This window comes from Apostichopus japonicus, chromosome 12 (genome assembly GCF_037975245.1).
Source record: "Apostichopus japonicus isolate 1M-3 chromosome 12, ASM3797524v1, whole genome shotgun sequence".
Classification (NCBI taxonomy): Eukaryota; Metazoa; Echinodermata; class Holothuroidea; order Aspidochirotida; family Stichopodidae; genus Apostichopus; species Apostichopus japonicus.
Genome location: NC_092572.1, coordinates 13,907,983 through 13,928,421, shown reverse-complemented (window position 1 = coordinate 13,928,421; position 20,439 = coordinate 13,907,983). Strand labels below are relative to the sequence as shown.

Here is a 20,439-nt window from a genome sequence, read left to right as displayed (position 1 = left end):
TGCTCTTAGTGGCTGCTACCTTCAATGAGGCTAACTTGGTACCGGTACGTTGCTACGTACAGTACTAGTGTGTGTGTACACTGAACTGTTCAACCAGGGAGCTGCTACTGTTTTATCAGCGCGCTGTTGCTGGCTAAATTGTAGACCGGTAATCAAGTGTAGAAAACGCAAAAAAACTGAAAATTAGCAGGGAAATACGTGTAGGCGTTTTCGGGTAATCAGCAAACGTGAATCAATTCATTTTATGTTGCAGCGAAGTGCTCATCAGTTATGTTACAGGTATTCTAGGCTAGGCTAGGTATATACTAACTTGTTAAAGTTAAAGCTACGGTGGCTAACTGTACTGGACTGTATGATATCCTATTAACTTTACTCTTTAGAGTTAGACCTATGCTAACAATGCTTGTCCTAAACTAGATACGCCTAATTAAGGCTATTCGGCATTTATCACTGAAAATAGTCGAGAGATTTTTTTTGGAACCTATAATGAAACTATTTGTGGCACCTTTATAGCAATGGAATGTAAAACAAATTAGAAGTTTGTTAGCTTTGCAATGTTTTTACACAAGAATGAAGCCAAAGGCAATACTGTAGCTTAAATGAATGCTGATTTGAGTCTGAACATTTTTTAAATGGTGTGTTCCTTTTCAACATTTTGCAGTATACTTTATCCTATTTCTGGTAAGCTCCTTCCAGGATTTTCTTGGGAATGCCTGTGATTGCTACGAGGCTAAGTAAGCCTAAGTAAGTACTGTTAATTCCTGGCCTAGTAATATTACTAGCCTAGGCCTGTTTAGCTATGTGATTTTTGTTGCATTTTAGTGAGAGTGTAGGGTTAAGTCATTACTTATACAGCTGCACTGGGCATGTTGTACATGATTGGTATACACAGTATGTCAATTTACATTATGTTGACCAGATGTTCAATTCAATTCATTCCTTATATCTATGGCAGAATTTGGTAGGCCCTATCAAGCTTGTGTTTTATAAATAGCTAAACCAGTGTTTCTGTATGCTAGAATAAAGAAGGACGGCAGAGCTTCACTGACCCTCAGAGTGTACACATTCTCTCATACCATTTTTGTGTTTGAAGTCATTCTCTTCTCATGCCCTTGGACCCTACTTGCCTCTTTGTTCATGCAATTTGTCGTAATTTGGTAAATTTTTGGGTGAGAACCATTCGATAATATCCTTCCATTTTAATTACAACAATTGTGGTAATGGAGTTTGAATTTTGTTACACAGATCTTCCAAATCATGAAAGGAAAGTTTTGCACACTCAATATCATTAGGAAAAACAGTGTCGTTCAGGGGTGCATGGCCTGATGCCACAGATCTGTGTATTGGGACATAATGTTCAAACCCATTTAATGTGTAGCTGTTTTTTACCGTAAAGTAATCCATACTGTTTTTAATAACAAAAGTATATTTATATGAATCAATCAGATTTTGTTTATGGGCTTAGAACTCCACAAAAAGTCACATAAATGCATCCCAGCTCATCAACTTTGAACATTGGACAAGCAGTTCGATTTTTTATATAGTTTTCATTCACTAAATGTCCAGTTGTATACATGTGCTTTGTTCAGTATTGAATGTTATTTCTCCCCCCCCCCCCCCTTTTATTAATTCAAGGTTTGAAGTCCTCCCGCAACGAGGAGACAATTACCATCATGGAGTTCATGTTCGACACCTCTCCACCGCACAGACTGATTCTCGGTGTGATATCGTCAATGTTCTTTTGGTTTGCCTATTACAACATCCTCTGCTTGAAGAGTCCTTCCCGTAGCTATGAGTGGCACTGTCGAGTGGTGACCCTCACCCATGCGGTCATCATCACCGGCATGAGTTTTGTCTTTGGAGTCTACTTCAACCCTTGGCTTTTTACCGATCCAGGTTTGTATTATAAAGCTATAGATCCAGTAGTTATAAACAAGCCGTTTGCAAATAAAAAACCTTTGCTATTGAGGCACGTGAGAGTGCGATTGCACCCAAAAGGTGACTGCGAGGAGCTTGATTTATCGCATGCGGTAAAAAAAATAAACAAAAATAATAAACATGAAAATAATAATGAAATGAAATATTCTATGGACCCAATCCACAATTAACCTTACAGCAAGCATGGTTCCCCTTGTCTGTCCTATGGCCCTCCATCAAGGTGGATTCTGTTGTGACCTCAGGGTCATCCTCAGTACACATCCTCTGATTCTGTGTAACCTACATACAGTAATCCACATGTACAGTATGTATGTATGTATGTATTTTAGATCCTCCTGCAAGCAGGAACTCGCGAAGAAGCCTCATTGGCTTATCAAAGCCGCAAGCTGACCCAAGTCAGTCTCTTACATTCATATTTAACGTCCATGATTATGAATTGTCAATTGTCAACAACTCTGTAACTGAACGATATACATTAATCTGGGAGTGACTCGAACTGGGGACCTTATGATTGAAAGGCACCGGCGTTAACCACTGAGCTAACACTCCGTAAATTAATCACTCAGTCACTCATTAATGAGACTTAGTAATAGTTAATCACACATTAAACACTCAGTAATTAATGCTCAAAGCAAGCATGATTAACTCTCCCTTCATCTCCTTCCTTCATCATCTGCCATCTAGGTGGTCCCAACACTGTCTATGAAGTCCTCACTCTGATGCTCTGTCTCGGATACTTTCTATTCGATTTTGGATGGTGTCTCTGGTTCTGGGGTCAGGAGAGCCCTCTCATGTTGCTTCACCACGTCCTCTCTATCGTCGCCATGGTGGTATCCTTGAGCTGGGGCATCTCGGGCACAGAGGTGAACGCCGCCATCTTTGGTTCCGAGATCAGCAACCCTCTGCTTCAGTTCCGTTGGTTCATGAGAGAGACGGGCCACTCGGGGACGTGGTACTACGAGGTCAACGACTTCCTCTTCGTGGCCACTTTCTTCTTCTGCCGTACCTGTCTGGGCACGTATCTACTCTACACGCACTACTTCAACCCCAAACCGACAAAGTTTTTCAGGATGGGCGGTATGGGGATGTACTTGGTATCGTGGTGCTTCATGATAGGGATCTTTCGATTCGCATTCTACAAGTACAGCAAGATGTACAGGAACTGGAAGAAGAAGAGCGCCATCGTGAACGGCAACACCATACCGCAGAACGGCGTCAACGGGACGTCCAAAGTAGGCGTGAAACAGAGAAAACTTGTATCGAATGGAGATTTGGGAACGACTAGTGGCTGACCAAAAAACAAACAAAAAAACCCATTGCAGTGGTTTGTATACAGTATTTATACTTCATTATGTGGTGTTTTGAAAAAGCACAAAAAAATGGCAATTCAATGAGTTAAGTTTAGAAGTGTACAGTGTAGCCTACTGTAGAAGACTAGTACTATAAAGGAATATACATGTTTGCAACATGCTGTAAGATGCAGAACAGATCGTACACTGTTATAGAGATTTACAGGTATGGTCAGGGTTTTTGTTTGTTTATACAAAAGTTATTTTTTTTGATAGATATATAGTTGCAAATGTTTTGGAAAGCACAGTTAGATTTGTTGGCTTGATTTATTGGAAGGAGATTCAAGAGTTTACTGTCTTGAGAACAGCAAAAGATCAGTCTTTCTTTGTATAGGTTGGACAATATTGTAGAACATTAATAAAGCATTGAAGAATCTGAAATATTAAAAACTGAAAATGATTTATCAAAGTAGAACACAATGCAAGGCTATTCTCTTGAGATTTTCCAGTTTGTAGTCAATTTGAATGCCGGACCAGAATGGTATACAGTATATCCCAACGCAACCCGCCCCCTTCATTCCCCCTCCAAAAAAAGAAAGGAAATACAGTCAAAGAATCATATGAAAGCCTCTCATGATTTGCCCCACACCTGGCGTGTGCCATGTCCGTATTAAAGGGAACTTAATTATATTAATAGCAACAACATTAACGGTAACAGCTACTTTTCCAAAGCCGTGCTCCCTAGTCTTATTTTGGAAGTTTGGATTGTAGCAAGTACAACATGTGTGTAACGTAAGTTTCAAGAGTGTAATGTTACTTTGGTTTGTAGCAAGTTCAACATGTGTGTAACATAAGTTTCAAGTGTGTAACATTACTTTGGCTTGTAGCAAGTACAACATGTGTGTAACGTCAGTTTCAAGTGTGTAACCATACTTTGGCTTGTACATAGCTAGTATATACTGTACATTTGTGTAACCTAAGTTTCAAGTGTATAATGTTACTTTGGCTTGTAGCATGTACACATGTGTGTAACGTAAGTTTCATCAAAGATATCCTAATATTAGTGGCGACTACGCAGCTGAAAGATTTTGCTTTAAAAAGAAAGTGGGAGGCTTTGTTTCAAAATTAATAAATGATAGTGCAGTCTTCCAATTTAAACTAAAGCCTCCTAAATGTTGTGTACATGTTTGGGTGTGAACTTCAGTGGTATTGGAGTTTGGAAACAGTGAAAAGTACAGTAAATTAAAATTGATTCTTATCGTCATAGTGTCCTTGTGTATACATGTGCGTTTGTGTGTCATATAGGCTACTATTGTTTTTTTTTACTTAAAAGTTATTGCATAAATTTGTTTCACAGGGGTATTGAAGAGTGTATTCTGCATTTTTTCTAATATTTTATAAAGGATGATTCTGTATGTACGGGAAAGTTAATTGGTGACAAGGAGTTGGGATGGAGGAGGAGGTGGGGAGGGTGGTCGGGAGGATGGGGAGGGTGTTCGAGAGGATGATGTTTCATGTTTGTTTTGTTTGTATGCCGTACTCTTGTTGTTGATGCCTTTTGTAATTCCTGATCATATTTTGATCGATTATTCATTATTATTACCACCAAATTCTTTCTTGACTAATTTGTTATTGATTCAATTTTTTTTTATATATATGAATCAGACATTCCACATACTAAATGTCTTTTTTTAATCGACTGTTCATTGGATTACCACTATGCAATGTGTGCTAATTTCTAGAGGCTGCTATACATTATCATAGTAGGTCAAATTATTATTAATTTTTGTGAGCGTGTTTAATATGTTTCTTGTTTAATAATGGTCATAAGTATAGCCGCGAAACATGCTCAAATTTCAATCAACATTTTAACTGCCACTGTAAAAAAGTAGTTTACCCCATCCTGAGATAATTTAACTGTCTAAATTTGACTATTTCCTCAATAGCTGGGAAATACTTTTTTAAGGATGAAAGCCTCTACAGTAGTAAAGAAAGTTTGAGAAGCTGCTAGTGTGCTAAAATTTGGAGCCAGTAGTGATAACCTTTAATAGTGGGATTAAATCAGCTGTCATACTACAGTATGTACTATCCTTTGATGCCTTTTTGACACGTAAATGTGCCTTAAACATCTGAAGTTTCCCCAAATGGAAATTATGTCAATACAGGTCCCAGGTTTTCCTGACACACGACAAAATAATCTGAACTTAGGGAGTTTCCCTTTAAAATGGGGACATGGAGGGTCCTGCCGTATGCTGTGACCTGGACCCACTGCTCTCGACGGACCCTCCGAGAATTTTTCTTTCTACTGTCATAGCACTTATATGCTACAAATTTGTTCTCTACTTGTATTATATGCTCAAACAAAATTGGATCAGCCCATACAAAGATGAGAAGTTAAGGAGTGTGCTGATTGGGTTTTAGATATTGAAAATTAATTAAAAAACACAACAATGCATTAACATTAAATATTCCGAACAACATCATCATCGACATCATCAATTTAGAATGAAAAGAGCATGTAGCATAATTAACAGTTTGTAATATTATTTCTTTTCTTGGCCAGTAACCCTAAAATACCAAAACTAAAATTCCCTTCAATGTTATCCATAAATAATACACCTGTGGCATTTACAGTCGTATGTATGATGATACTGTAACGCAGTACTCTAATACTGCACATGGTGTTAACATGGTGTGTCCTTAACAGTCATATGTATGATGATACTGTAACACAGTACTTTATTACTGTACATGGTGTTAACATGGTGTGTCCTTAACAGTCATATGTATGATGATACTGTAACACAGTACTTTATTACTGTACATGGTGTTAACATGGTGTGTCCTTAACAGTCATATGTATGATGATACTGTAACACAGTACGTTATTACTGTACATGGTATTTACATGGTGTGTCCTTTACAGTCATATGTATGATGATACTGTAACACAGTACTTTATTACTGTACATGGTATTTACACTGTGTGTACTTTACAGTCATATGTATGATGATACTGTAACGCAGTACTTTATTACTGTACATGGTATTTACACTGTGTGTACTTTATGATACTGTAACGCAGTACTTTATTACTGTACATGGTGTTTATATGGTGTCCTTTACAGTAGTATGTATGATGATACTGTAACGCAGTACATTTTACTGTACATTGTGTTTACACAGTGCCTACTTTACAGTCGTATGTATGATGATACTGTAACACAGTACTTTATTACTGTACATGGTATTTACGGCATGCCAGCCTTCCATTTATTGAAAATTTCAAGACGTAATCACTTTCCCTTTCTGTAGCAAAATTCCACTTAGAGAAACAATTCACTTTAATCACAGAGCTACAAGGTAGGGTCACATGCATAGCTTTATTAAAATGGCTGGTAGGTAATATTCACTTGTAGTTGTAAATCATCATAATAAAAGACAGATTGTTATGTTAATCATGGACAATCATGACACTTGCAGTCATAGACTTTGGTAGTTATACAATGTTTGAAACCATGGTAAGATTTGATTTGTTTACTACATGAAAAAGTCTGTCAATTATGGACAATTAATTTCAAAATGTACATTATTATGTCAAAATGTGGGCAGACAGTAAATGTCAAAATAAGCGTACGGTAATTATGTCAAAATGTGCGTACAGTAATTATGTCAAAATGTGAATAATTATGTTAAAATGTGAATAATTATGTTAAAATGTGAATAATTATGTTAAAATGTGCATCATTATGTTAAAATGTGAATAATTATGTTACAATGTGCATAATTATGTTAAAATGTGCATAATTATGTCCAAGAATGCATTATTGTGTCACAGTGAGCATTGTTTTATGTAAGATATATGTATAGAGGAAAATTATAATTTATGATTCAATTATTGACTAGTGCCAGTGAGAAACAATTTGGTTGAAAGAAAGGGGCCAGAATCTTCCCTGTACCCTGGGTTAGTTTAGCAGATACAGTAGGTGCTCTAGACTAATCATTGTGCAAGTTTCTGGTCACGTTGAAGATATTACGATGACTAATATCGGTCAGGCAGGGGCTGCTTCTCGAAAAAGTCTACTTGGCAGTGTGGGAAAGTCAGGTTGACCAAAATTACACAATCTTTGAAAATGTTTTGATTAAATGGTTGAAACAATGGAATTCAGGCTTGTGGCATGGTCATCCTTTTACATGTATTATCCACAGAATGTAATACTGTGTTTCTATTTATTTGCCTGCACGGTAAGGAGGCAGGCCACTTCATTAAGTGTTGCAGCTCGATGATTTGGTAGACAATTCCTCTGTGGTAAACATGGAATTTTCTTGTACTCACCCCTGGTGTGACTTAGGTAAATATCTATCCAAAAAAAAGTTGCTTTCATTAATGTAAAAAGCCCCTATTTGATTTTGAAACATTGTCAATATAAGATTATAAACTGGGAGTGAGGGTGGAATAGATTATCTCAATTAACTGGGAGAGGATGTGGGGAGGGGGTGGCATAGATAATCTCAATATAAGATTATAAACTGGGAGTGGGTGGTGGAATAGATGGTTTCAATATAAGATTATAAACTGGGAGGAGGGAGAGGAAGGGGGTGGAATGGATGGTCTCACCCCTCTTGACATAATTTACTCCAGTTTGCACATCTTTTGTATTTTGATTTGGTTTATTTGTAATTTTGCAGTATATGAAACTTACGGAATATATAATCCTGGACTTCACTTTGCTTTCTAAATTTTTTCTCCTTTAACAGATTTTGTGATAAAGATGATTTAATCAATGGAACAGTTGTAGGTTGGATGCTGACATATAACATTTTCTAGTTGGCTTTCATAGTGGATTAGAATTGACACAGATCAGAAGAATCATGTCCCCACCCCCTCATCTCTCTCCAATTTGATGAGTACTCTCGGTAACATCCTCCCCAGAAGTGTGTCGGTTGGAGAGGGGGAGGGGGACCAGCCTGATCGAGCCATGGCAAGCACAGCTCCTGCGGGGTTCTGCAGGAGAACTTCTACCCATTGATAAATCATTAGATAAGAAACATTAATAGATGTCTACAAAATATTGAAATATATATAATAATGTGAGTGTTTGTTTTGTGTTTGCTTAAACATTTGGGGGCAGTAGTGATAAATTTTTAAAGGAGTGTTCATTACTTTAATTTTATAAACTAAAAGGATCCTGTTGGAATGTAATTTTGGATGGAAAAACAAAAGGAGTTAAAACACTGATGGTATAAATTAATCATTTCTTACTTGGCTTGAAATTTATTCATCGTCACTTCTTTGATACAGATTTCATAAATGTCAACTGCAAAGTTGAAAAAAAAGGTAAAAAAAAGTTCCAGTAGAGAGAAAGAAAAAAAATTGATTTGAATTAAATAGTTACCAATGCCATAGATTGAATGAAGCTTACCATGATAAATTCAGGACCTAAGTCCTTAAACTTGAAATAATTTTGGGTTATACTATTATAAGGCATGTGATTAATATGCTACTCTGAAAAATAAACATTTCCATTGCACCATGAAATAGAAGTAGGAACATTCATGGTTTCACACCAATTATTCTCCATTTTTTTATCATTATTATAAATTTCTACATACGGTGCACAAGATGCATCCCAGGAGTATATTTCTGTTAGTGCACAGGGACCAATGTTATGCAGATATCACCATAGATTTCTCAATGTCAAACCCTTCTGAAAGGCATGCTAAACTAACCTCTACACTATCCCTAGAAATGAATTTTAAACTAACATCTACACAAACCCTAGAAATCACCGGCATTTATGCCTGACTGCCATTACTACCTAGGAATGTTGCTTAATATATAGGCCTCACAGAAATGTGCAAAGTATACCAGTGGGTCTCCCAACAAAGTATAAAAGTGGGTCTCCCAACAAAGTATACAAGTGTGTCTCCCAACAAAGTGTACAAGTGGGTCTCCCAGCAAAGTAATAGAATGCAAGATTCTGCACCAAACAATGTAAGACATCTGTATCGTTAACAAGTAAGGCTTCATTCGACAAAGTTTACCAAAAACTATGGAAGACAGAAAAATTAAATTGATAAATTAATTTGTGGGAGTGCAAATTTAATGATAGCATCAAGAAAATATCGTAGGGCAGCTGGTTTATCATGACCTTTGGTTAAAGGCTGCAAGAAAACAAGATAAAAAAAGAAAAGTTTTTAAATTGCATCACGACTTGAATGAAACGAATGAACAGTCATAATGGAGAGCATGCATGATGACTCTTACTAACAATATTTATTACATCAATTAATACACACATGTGGTGATGCACAAGAGACAAAACTGAATTCTCCTTACTTAGGTAAATGATATATGTAGGAATTTACGTCAAACATGAATTTGAGGAAGCCATGTGTTGTGTTCAATGTCTTTGTTCATTCACCATTGTCCACCTACCACTTTGTTCTGTTTTCTCTTTCTCATGCAGGGAGAGGTATTTCTCACATCCTCATCCACCACCCCAGCCCCAACTGTCATCAGATGTTTTTACAAACAACTTCCGTTCACATTCATATATGTTTCACACATTTTCTATGTTTGATGTAAATGGATTTTGGGTAACAGAAACTTCAGGCACTTTTTCGTGCAATCTAAACATTCTCTCACTATACAGGGAGAAACTGAACTTTCCTGCATAGCCATGCATTTAATTCATGATTTTTATAACATAACAAAGTACATGATAGATTGGGATGTCTAATGTTATCTTATATGTTATCACATCCTTCCCCATAAAATGAAACAAAACAAAGAGAAACAAATACACACACAATACACAGACAGACAGATACATCTGTAGAGTCGTCATTTAACTTGAGTTGCTTTTTCAGGTTAGAAGTACTAAAGAATGGCAAGAAGGACGTATTATGTAATAAAAGAATGGATGATGATACTGATTAAGTCTTGCACACACACAACGTTCCAACGGACTGTAGAGATAGAATCTTCAGTGATCATCACATCCAGGAACAGTCTTTGGACGTAGTGTGCACCCACGTACCTCAGTATCGAGCAATAGCGATATCACTCACAAAATACTACTCAGAGGTGGACCCCTGGGGTGTACACAACCCACTCCTCCTCTTTTCAACCTTACAAAACAAAACAAAAAATATTGATAGCACAACCTTGTTTTAGACTTTAGACCTAATACAATAGTTACCTCATTAATAGTCCCAAATATGCTTCATTATGCACCCATAGATGTCTATAATTTTATTGTCATCTGGGAGAGGACTCTATCACCCCACCCAACCCCCTCCCCCTTTCATTCGAGTAGGCTTCAACATCACCAGGGCTACTCTTTTTTTAAATCATAGTTTTTTTTGTCCTTACACTAATTATTATCACCAATAAGTTATAGTACTACTAGCATAAATTCTTCCATAGACTTTGACATGCTGAAGTTGGTACCATATTTGAACACACTGTTCTTTAAATATGAATATCATGGAAATGATTACTCATCAAAATTGCCAAAGAAATACACAAAATTTTTAAAAGGCAGTAGAGATATTTCAATATATTGACCAATTTTAAATAGCAGTCATGGTTTATTATATTAATCCCTAGCAAAGGACTGCCACAATAATAAGGTCTTAAAATATGCATTATCATGTGAAAGGAAAAGCAAGAAAAAAACTACAAGTTCATGTTGTTTTAATGCCAGAGAAGCAATAATCATAATAATAATTTGATGTCTTATGCTCACATCCTAAAGTAATAATGAATCAAACCTGGAAACAAAACAAAAAATATCAGCTAATAGAATAAATGTTTAAGTATTGCACACAAAGTTGACAGAGAAGTGAGAATAAAAAAAAAGTGTTTAAGTACTAGAAACTTAGTAGTTGTATTTGTAATTGCCAGTTTTAAGTACTAGAAACTTAGTAGTTGTACTTGTAATTGCCAGTACATGTGCATATAAATGGACAAGGGGTTCCCATAGTATTTCTTGTTTTTCAAAGTCAACACAGTTAATCCACCTGCAAGTATTAAATAATGGCTTTCAAGTCAGGTTGAGAGGGCCACTTTCATGACAACAACTACTTACAAGCAGAGACGAAAAGAAAAAAAAAACACATTTCCATAATGGCAGATGAGAAAATAGACAGCTGTTTCAATAGAGTAGTTGTGTACAATCTTATATTACAGTACAGTTGGAAGCATATAGACATTTTGACAAAAGACGCTATGACTTTGTGATGTCATATTCCACTCCCCAACCATGAAACCTTGGGGAAGACATCAAATAGATTGTATCTAAGATAACTTCTATTTCCTTCTAAAGGATCTTACACTGATTGTTAATTGTTCACTGGCTGAGTATTGATAAAGGTTTCTTATGCTATGATCTCTTTAGGAGTTAGGACTAAATTGTTTTACCAGCAGACTGTTTCTGTTGCACTTAACTTATCAGAAAACTTCCAATTTAATAAAAAAAAAAATGAGAAAGAAAACGAAAAAGCGACAGGTAAGGAAAGGTAAAAATTGTGACCTTGTAAAGAAAACAAGAGTTGCATGAATTCTGAGTCGACTTAATATGATAGAAAATTAAAACTATGAAAGAGGAAAAGGGTTTCCTCATAAATAAGTAGTAAAAATAGCTCTAGTACTGAAAAGTTGAAAGACCCTGAAGAAGAGGAAGAGGTTAGACGGTTGGCATTTCTTCCATCTCATCATCCGATGCACCAAAAGTTCTGAGATGAAGATCTGTGTCCTCTTCCAGGACTACTGCCTCCGGCAGTCGAGCCACCTTGGCTTGGATTAATGGATCATCAGAGTCCAAGACTGTGGGAGCTGTTAGATTACTGACATCACCAGTCCCACTAATGACACCAGAGGTTGGCCCTGCTTCAAAACTGCTGCCACCGTGTGCTGATATATCTGGAGAGTTTCCCTGATGATGGTCGACCCTGACTGTCTCGTCGGTCTCTGCCAGTTGGCTGTTCACCATCACTCTTCTTCGAGGAGGTGGCGGTGGGTGGTGGTGGTGGCCCTCTCCTGCCCCACCCGTGCCACTTTGACGACTTCCGTCGTTTTGGTCGGGAGCGTCATTCATGTTGCCGTTTTGGAGGGCGTGGTAGAGGCTGGTGGCCTGTTGGCGTTCTTCTTCCTTTCTCTGCTTAGCATAATGTGACATTACCAGAAGGACGACCAAGCCAATCAAGCCAGCTGCGATGGCACATGTGGAAAGCTGATGGAATGAATATGCGATTAAATTTTCAACAATTTATTCCAGAAGAGACAAACATATGATAGAAAGCAACTAAGACAGAAACCAAAAAGAGTAGATGCCCTATCGTAATAACGTAAAAGATTCTTAAAATTTATTATGCAAAACTAGGTGTTCACATGGGATATGCGGCCAGCTGTTTATGATGAAACAATCACGTTTTGTTTATGATGCTAGACATTCTGCTGTGTTGTCAATGATAAAGAACAAAGAGCCATTATTGGGTTCTTTTCTCTTCTTGTAGGTCTTGTGTTGTACAGATCTAAGTACATGCATTTTCCTAAAATTCATGACTGGACCCCATGCTTTGCCTGTTACTACTGACTTAATGAGAATGTAACTATTCAGTATGCATTGTCTCTTAATTCAATCCTATGTGCACTTATGGCATATATGGAGGTTACAGTGGTGGCAGCAGCTTATATTTTCAACAGTTATATCAAATTTATAGGATAGTGCAACCAAACAAAAACAAAGAGGAAAATTGGATAAAACTGAAACTGAAAATTTCATAAAAAGTTCTTGGCATTAAATGTATATGACTACTGGCCAATATATATGCATTTTGAATGATGAACGTTGTTGGCATGCAATCATATTTAACAAGCTGCCTTACTTAACAACACCACAGTTAGTTTAAAGAAACTCATATTTCAACAAACTTACCTGGCAAGCATAGGGATGAGCTCTATAGGTCTGAGCCACGTTTAATCTTAGCAGCGCTAAACCGCACGGAATATAAGCCTCACCGCTGTTATGGTCACGACATCTGTTTGATAGAAAAGAAAAACAAACGTGACATAGATGACCCCACCCCCCAACAAATCAATCTCTCCAATCAGCATGGTACGTTAGGGTAGAAGGGGTGGTGGGCATTGACAAACATAAAGGGCTACTCAAATAATACACAATATGTACTATTAGTTCCTGCGGGATCTGTTATTCACTCACATATGGGCTCTACTTTAATATCAGACTGGTTTTCTTCATTAACCACAATAGGGTTTTACACTAGATTTGTTGTTTGCTACTACACTATGCCTACAATGAAATATGTGCCGAGCATCAAAATATTTTATGCACTTGGAAGGTGTGGAGGGTGGGATGGAGGGTGTGGTTGAGTGGACGAGAGGGGTGGAGGGTGGGGTGGAGGAGATGGGTGAAGGGTGAGGGGTGGTGTGGAGGGTAGGGTGGGGTGCAGGGTGGGGTGGAGGAGAGAGGTGGATGATGGTATGGAGGGTAGGGTGGTAGGGTAGGGTGGGGTGGAGGGTGGGGTGGAGTACAGGGGTGTGTAGAGGAGGTGTTCATAGTTGGGTAATAGGTAGTGTTAATACTTACATCCTATATAGTTCCTTAGCAACCTCTTCTGTATTACTACTCTGGTAGACCAGTTTCTTGACTCCCAGAGATTTCAGATGTTGCTGGGGTATCTGCATGCCCATTTCTGATATGTACGCTAAGTTGAAGATAGCCTGCAATTACAACCAGTACATAAATACCACACGTTACTGACTATAACTACTAGCAATCTATCATGCTAAACAGGATCATGTCTTTCCAACAACGTTTCTTCAAATACCAGTGCACAGAGATGAACTGTTACAGTGTAACAAAGCTATCAGATCAGTTATAATTTTAATAGGTGCTACTAGTTCAGTATATGATCTACGACTGACAATCTTTAAAAGCCTTCAAGTTAGCTCACCTCTGGTACTCGATGACGGGCAGCTAACACATAATATCCTATGGCGAGGTCCGTATCCCTGTTATCACCGTGACCATACCAGTAATATTCTCCCATTTTGAGAAGAGCTGTTAAAAAACACAAAGACAGAATTGCTTTCAATTTCTTCAAGTCAAAAATTAATATGCACACAGAAAAGATAACACCATACCTCTGGTGCTCAATTTTAACACCCAGAGAGAGAGAGAGAATGGTTGTTTTCTCCGCAGGGAGATGGCAGATGGCTAGCACCAAGTCGAGGGATATTGGACGTTGACAAAAATTAATGGTAGAGGGCAGCATTGAAATGACAATCGTGTCGAAAGGATACATATACGAACCTTGATGGATAAACTATATAAGCAGGTGTTTGCATTTGTTTGGCAATTTTACGGAAATTTGCGAAATAAATTTGCCGAGTAGTGCTGTGTCGTTTACACGTTTAAACGTGTAAACGAACGAAACATCGTTTAAACGTTTAGTAAAACCTGATGAACGTTTGAACGAAACTTTGATATCAACTGAAAATTAAATTATTGGCAAAAATCGCGTATCAATTCCCGTGTTTATTTTGTCTGCTACTGTACGTGAAATAACACAACTTACGATCAGTCGAATCATAAACGTCGAACGTAATCCTACTATTGTTAGCACCCCCCCCCCCCCCGATGTATCCGCCGATATGAATGGCTTGTATGTACTACATTTCTGATGTATAAATAACAGATTACTCGGCGCTAATAGATTTTCTACCGGCTTAAATGGCTTGCACACTGCTTGCTCTAAGCTTTATGTAAAATTTACCGATTAATCGGCGCTAACAGATTTTTTAAACGGGCATGAATAGCTTGCGCTCTGCAACGCTGTTATCCTTTTGTGAAAACTTCCCGATTTGCGGCATAAGTGTACTTTATATCGAGCCGACAGCGGCGGCGCAGATAATCCAGTCAATGCATGTTCGATGTTGCATCGAAATGATTACAATCCCTGTCCATCACGTTGAACTCTCCCACCAGACAATACCGGGTCAAATACTCGACTTGGTAATAGTTGTTCAAATACATGATCAAAGGAAATGTATCAATTGGAGATTGTAAAAAAAATTGCTTTATAATATGATTGGTCCAATAAATTCAGTAGTGGCTGACAAAGTGTTCGAAGGTACCAAATTGCACGAGGCTCTAGCCATGTTCGCGGGTGGTGTCTTGGCGGTAAAAATAAATTCTCTTCAAGGAGTGAAGAGAATCTACCGTCTACACTTTCAAGTACAAGCTGAAAAAATATCGCTGGCAAAAGCAGAGATTTGGTCAGCAAATGTTAAAGTTGTTCAAGTTAAAGTTCGAAACATGTGTACATCAACGTAAGCGAACAACCAACAGAAGAAATAGTGAAAGGAAACTTACAAAGAAAATAAAATCTATTAGCGCACAAAGAAAAGTTGTCCAACACAACATCTGTAATTTCCAGCCATGTATGCAACATTTTTACTCCTTTAATATTCCTTGACTCAAGCCAGGTGTATCTTGTGAATAATGGACTGTGATTGTTCTCATGTTACTTGTTGCATCTTAGTTGTTAAACTCAAAGTCCCCCCCCGTGATTGTTACTTGTTGCATCTAAGTTGTTAAACTCTGAGCCCAGCTCCCCCCGTGATTGGTCTAATGTTACTTGTTGCATCTTAGTTGTTAAACTCACAGAGACCCCCCCCCCCTGCGGCTGTATATGTCGTATGGTATTGTGGATTGCGCAATTTACCTTTCAAGTTTTAACGATCATTTTTTGAACACGAACTGTGTTCAATGTGTTTGAAAAGATTTTCTCGATATCCTCTACTGTTAAATTGAAGTTAAATAATAAGATTAACATAAAGAAGACAACACCTTGGATATAACAATTTATTTTGAACTGCATCTCGTCATTTGAGTGTGTACTTCTCATAACTACTAACGTTGGCCACCAAGGTCAGTTCAATACTACAAGGTCACCTAACTGATGCACGCATATAAGGGCTGCATAGCCTTATGTTAGGCCTAGCTATCCACCCTCAAGCACTGGTAATGGAGTGTGCCGATCGTAGCTGACAATATCGTCTATCAGAAAAGCTTTCTCTTGTTGCAAATTACTTTCATATTGCAAAAAGGAACAGTAAATAGGAGAAACCAAAGTCAACAAATGATGGATGGAAGCTTTAACTTTGTTTTCTTCCAGTATTTGCAATTCACATTTCGGTTTTCTTAAAATAAAAAATAGTACCGAAATTCGGTCGGAAAAGACCGATTTCGGTACTAAAACCATTTCTCGCAATTTTGGCAAACGTTTAAACTGTTAAACGAACGAAAAATCGGCCGTTTAAACGTTTAGGTCTTTAAACGAAAACTCACAGCCCTATTGCCGAGTTTACTTCAAAATAAGACAAATAACAAATTTACATGAACTTTGAGCTTAAACATGTTTTACAACAGATGAATATGCATGAGTGTGTAATAAATGAAATATTCCATTTGATACCGAACATTAATTCCTCTTTCTGTCACTTTTGCCACGTCACTATTGGTTACACTATAAAATTGGGGCAAATTGGCTAATTTGTCAAACTTTGAAGATGCACTGAAATTTATTTAAGAATGTAACTTGACGAGTCCAACATACACTTTTATGGGGTAAAAAAAAAATCCATATGGACTCAAATATTATCTTTAAATTAAGTTGCAATTGCTGAATTAATTAATAGTATTGTAGACAGGGCAGAGGGATGAGTAGAGCAGTTACTTACTGGCTGCGTGAGGTTTAGGGGATAGGCTTGCCATCTCATAATACTTCCACTGACAACCACTCTGGAAGTAACGATCAGCTACACCCTCCTGATAAAGAAAAACATGTGGAAGAATTAATTAGAATGCATCAGTCATTAGTTTGAAATATTAGTTAGTGCACAGCAAGTATTAAAGAAAACCTGTAACTATACTGAACCTATACTGTAAAGATACTGAAACTGTACTGTGACTATACAGAAACTATACTGTGACTATACTGGAACTATACTGTAACTATTCTGAAACTATACTGTAACTATACTGAAATATACTGAAGCTATACTGAAACTATACTGTAAATATACTGAAACTGTACTGTGACTATACAGAAACTATACTGTGACTATACTGGAACTATACTGTAACTATTCTGAAACTATACTGTAACTACACTGAAATATACTGAAGCTATACTGAAACTATACTGAAACTGTACGGTAACTACACTGTAACTACACTGAAACTATACTGTACTTTAACTGTAGCTATACCCATATCGGACTCTTTTAGCTTTCTTCACTTCAATATAACTAGTCAGTAGTCACATATTTAAACCAAGCATGGTCTAATAATAGTGTCTAGATCAATGTTATGTACAGTACGTAATGCCTCTGCTAGAAATGAAACATTGCAAATTGCTATAAATTAACCACAAACTGACCATAACTTTAAAAAAAGCAGGTGTCGACAAGGAAGCGGTTGCTTAAAGATAACTCTAGACATGGTAGGTAAAGAGTGTAATGGTTGACAGGCAGAAGAAGGTGAAACATTTCCTTTGGCTATCCAATTCACAAAGTCAGCTGAGTATTAATCAAAGTTATCAAACTAAAACACAATCTAAAGTTCTACAGATGAAACCAATACTGCAAACTAATTAATGAATTTGCTTCTACCTTCACTTTGTTGCCCATACAAATTCTTACTGTCCCTCTACTCTGACCTACACTGACATTACTGTCAGAAACATAAACTTACATAATTTTCTTCACAGAGATATGCCAAGTTAAACTGAGCCACCTCCAGACCAGCCTCAGCTGCCATAAGGTAATACAGCACACTAACATCCCTGCAAAGAAAGCCAACCAGTGAGCAACAACAAGTAAAATCATATGACAGGGCAAAGCCAACCCACCCCCCCCCCCATCCAGCCTCCCCTAACCTCTCAGCTACCATAAGGTAATAAAGCACACTAACTCCCCTGCTACGAAAGCCAACCAGTGAGCAACAAGTAAAATCATATGACAGGGCAAAGCCAACCCACCCCCCCTCCCCCCCCCCATCCAGCCTCCCCTAACCTCTCAGCTGCCATAAAGTAATAAAGCACACTAACACCCCTGCTAAGAAAGCCAACCAGTGAACATAAACCAAGTACTTCCTCCAATGATCAGCTAAGGTTAACCAAACTGGTAATAAAATACATTAACTTGTGATCTAAATAACTTGCTTGAATTGGCAGAGCCAGACAAAGGAGGGTAAGATGTTCCTTCTTCCAGTTCTTAGGCAGTCTGAAACAGGTCTCTTTCTATTGCCAAGTACATTATTAAGCATAAATGACAATATATGTGTATTGCACTGTTTTTGTTTATATTTTTAGCATTACTGACAGCCTTCAAATAACACACTTACCAACTGGTGCTCAAGAAGGCCTCCAAACCCTTTCTCAATAACATTCCAAACTCTTCATGTTCAATAGCAACTCTATACGCCCATCTGATTGTAAGAAAAGATGAATGCCATTAGTCATCCACAACATTATAGCATCACTCTTCAAGATACCTAAATGCATATATACATTATATTTTCATTGTCTTTGTCCATTTTTTTAAGCACCTTTTGTATTTTTATTGATTGATAATCAGCAATGATGAACATCAAACTACCATCATAACATCAGTATCAATCCATAGCAGCTGAAAATGATGATCAAGTACATGACTTAAAAGTGCTACAATATATGTATCCTTACTTTGCTGCTTGTTCAGAATCGGCTTCCATTTCATTTTCCACTCCCTCTTTATACAATTTAGCCAGCATTACACTCGAATCAGAGTGGCCTTTATCCGCAGCTCTCTTGTAATATTTGAATGCCGTCATCTGCAAAGGTAAATATATCAAAATCAAAAATTAAATTTAGGTATGAAGAATATTCTATAGTATCATACAGTGTCATGATATTGTAAATTAACAAGGTTTTGCAAAACATTTGTTTAACAACATGCACTTAAAGTAACTCTTCATTCCTACCTATTTTTTCCTTTCTCTTTACTGTGGATAAAATCCATTGCATGCAATCCACCAAGCTTTAATGCCTAAGTACACATTACATAGTGTTCACACTTCTCCATTCTTATACTTGTGATACAATCCCCCTAGAGTTACCTAGTGCATTTATACCCAAGGTTTATTTATTCATTCATACCCTTCTTCTCCTTACTGTGCAATCCCCTTACACTTACACCAAGGATATAATAAACCTATGGTTCATTTTTTTTTCATTCCTACCACAATACTCTCCCTAGATTTAGCTGAGTGTGGTACACGATACCCCACGGTCAAATATCCCTCCCCCTAGAGTTACCTGAGTGTGTGTTACACAAGACCCAGGGTTAAATATCCCTCCCCCTAGAGTTACCTGAGTGTGTGTTACACAAGACCCAGGGTCAAATATCCCCCTAGAGTTATCTGAGTGTGGTACACAATACCAAGGGTCAAATAACCTTCCCCCTAGAGTTACCTGAGTGTGGTACACGATACCCCATGGTCAAATATCCCTCCCCCTAGAGTTACCTTAGTGTGGTACACGATACCCCAGGGTATACTCACCTTTTCCTCTCCTTTCCCAGGGTATATCCCTCTAGAATACATATAAGCCAGGTTATGCGCTGCATCTCTGTGTCCTCCCTGGTCTCCTTTCTCAAAGTACTTTGCGGCTGCCTCGTAATCTTTCTCTATGTTCAGTTTGTACCAACCGATAGCAGTGAATGCTGGGGCATGCCCCTGAATGGTAACAATTTAAATTGACATTGATAACTTTTTCTAAACATCAGGGAAAACTTTTTGAAGGATTTTTTCATGCTTTTACCCTAGGACAAACAATGGTCTGGTCTTACATAATTTCCGTTATTCCAAAAGCAAAATTTGGTTTTCCCGAACACTGCAGGAGTGATCTGTAAGATTGGTGACTAGAACACCAGTAGGGTGATACCAGTTTGCCTTTTTATCTATTTGTGGTCATTTTTAATTACAATGCCATCCGAATTTGATGTTAGCAACTACTTCACCGCCACCCAAAGCTGATTGTCCTAATGGAGGTTTTGTTGTTTCGAGCCACTGGAAGGACGTTAGAAATTTGCCTCAATCATTTACTTTATGACCAGTCACTGAATCATCATACATTG

At 37.6% G+C, this 20,439-nt stretch overlaps 2 protein-coding genes across 9 annotated transcripts in view; one reads left to right on the top strand and one right to left on the bottom strand.

The window, feature by feature from the left end:
* The first annotated feature begins 24 nt into the window (after positions 1-24).
* Positions 25-7,953, top strand: LOC139976778 (TLC domain-containing protein 5-like). Of its 6 annotated transcripts, none has more exons than XM_071985533.1 (4): positions 25-214; positions 662-744; positions 1,636-1,896; positions 2,623-7,953. In XM_071985533.1, the coding sequence occupies exons 3-4, from the start codon at positions 1,674-1,676 to the stop codon at positions 3,228-3,230; spliced, it is 831 nt and encodes a 276-aa protein (XP_071841634.1). In that variant the 5' UTR covers positions 25-214; positions 662-744; positions 1,636-1,673; the 3' UTR covers positions 3,231-7,953. The 6 variants fall into 6 exon arrangements, with proteins under 6 accessions (XP_071841634.1, XP_071841636.1, XP_071841637.1 ...); XM_071985535.1 differs by having other exon boundaries at positions 25-279; XM_071985536.1 differs by lacking the exon at positions 662-744 and having other exon boundaries at positions 25-227.
* Positions 7,954-11,169: 3,216 nt separating this feature from the next.
* The window catches only part of LOC139976777 (protein sel-1 homolog 3-like), a 37,731-nt gene continuing 28,461 nt past the window's right edge, over positions 11,170-20,439 (bottom strand). For all 3 annotated transcript variants that reach the window (XM_071985528.1, XM_071985531.1, XM_071985529.1), the window contains 9 exons: positions 19,865-20,038; positions 19,008-19,135; positions 18,668-18,751; positions 18,017-18,107; positions 17,002-17,089; positions 14,211-14,317; positions 13,844-13,977; positions 13,172-13,274; positions 11,170-12,466 (listed from right to left, as the gene is read on the bottom strand). In XM_071985528.1, the coding sequence (XP_071841629.1) occupies positions 11,921-12,466; positions 13,172-13,274; positions 13,844-13,977; positions 14,211-14,317; positions 17,002-17,089; positions 18,017-18,107; positions 18,668-18,751; positions 19,008-19,135; positions 19,865-20,038 (1,455 nt within the window). In that variant the 3' untranslated portion in view covers positions 11,170-11,920. The remainder of the gene's footprint in view (positions 12,467-13,171; positions 13,275-13,843; positions 13,978-14,210; positions 14,318-17,001; positions 17,090-18,016; positions 18,108-18,667; positions 18,752-19,007; positions 19,136-19,864; positions 20,039-20,439) is intronic.

What these genes read in the sequence shown, in the direction of transcription:
- LOC139976778 (XM_071985533.1), top strand. Translation starts at nt 1,674, where the DNA reads ATGGAGTTCATGTTCGACACCTCTCCACCGCACAGACTGATTCTCGGT. An exon ending in TTGGCTTTTTACCGATCCAG is followed by an intron (nt 1,897 to 2,622) that starts GTTTGTATTATA and finishes TCTGCCATCTAG; the next exon opens with GTGGTCCCAACACTGTCTAT.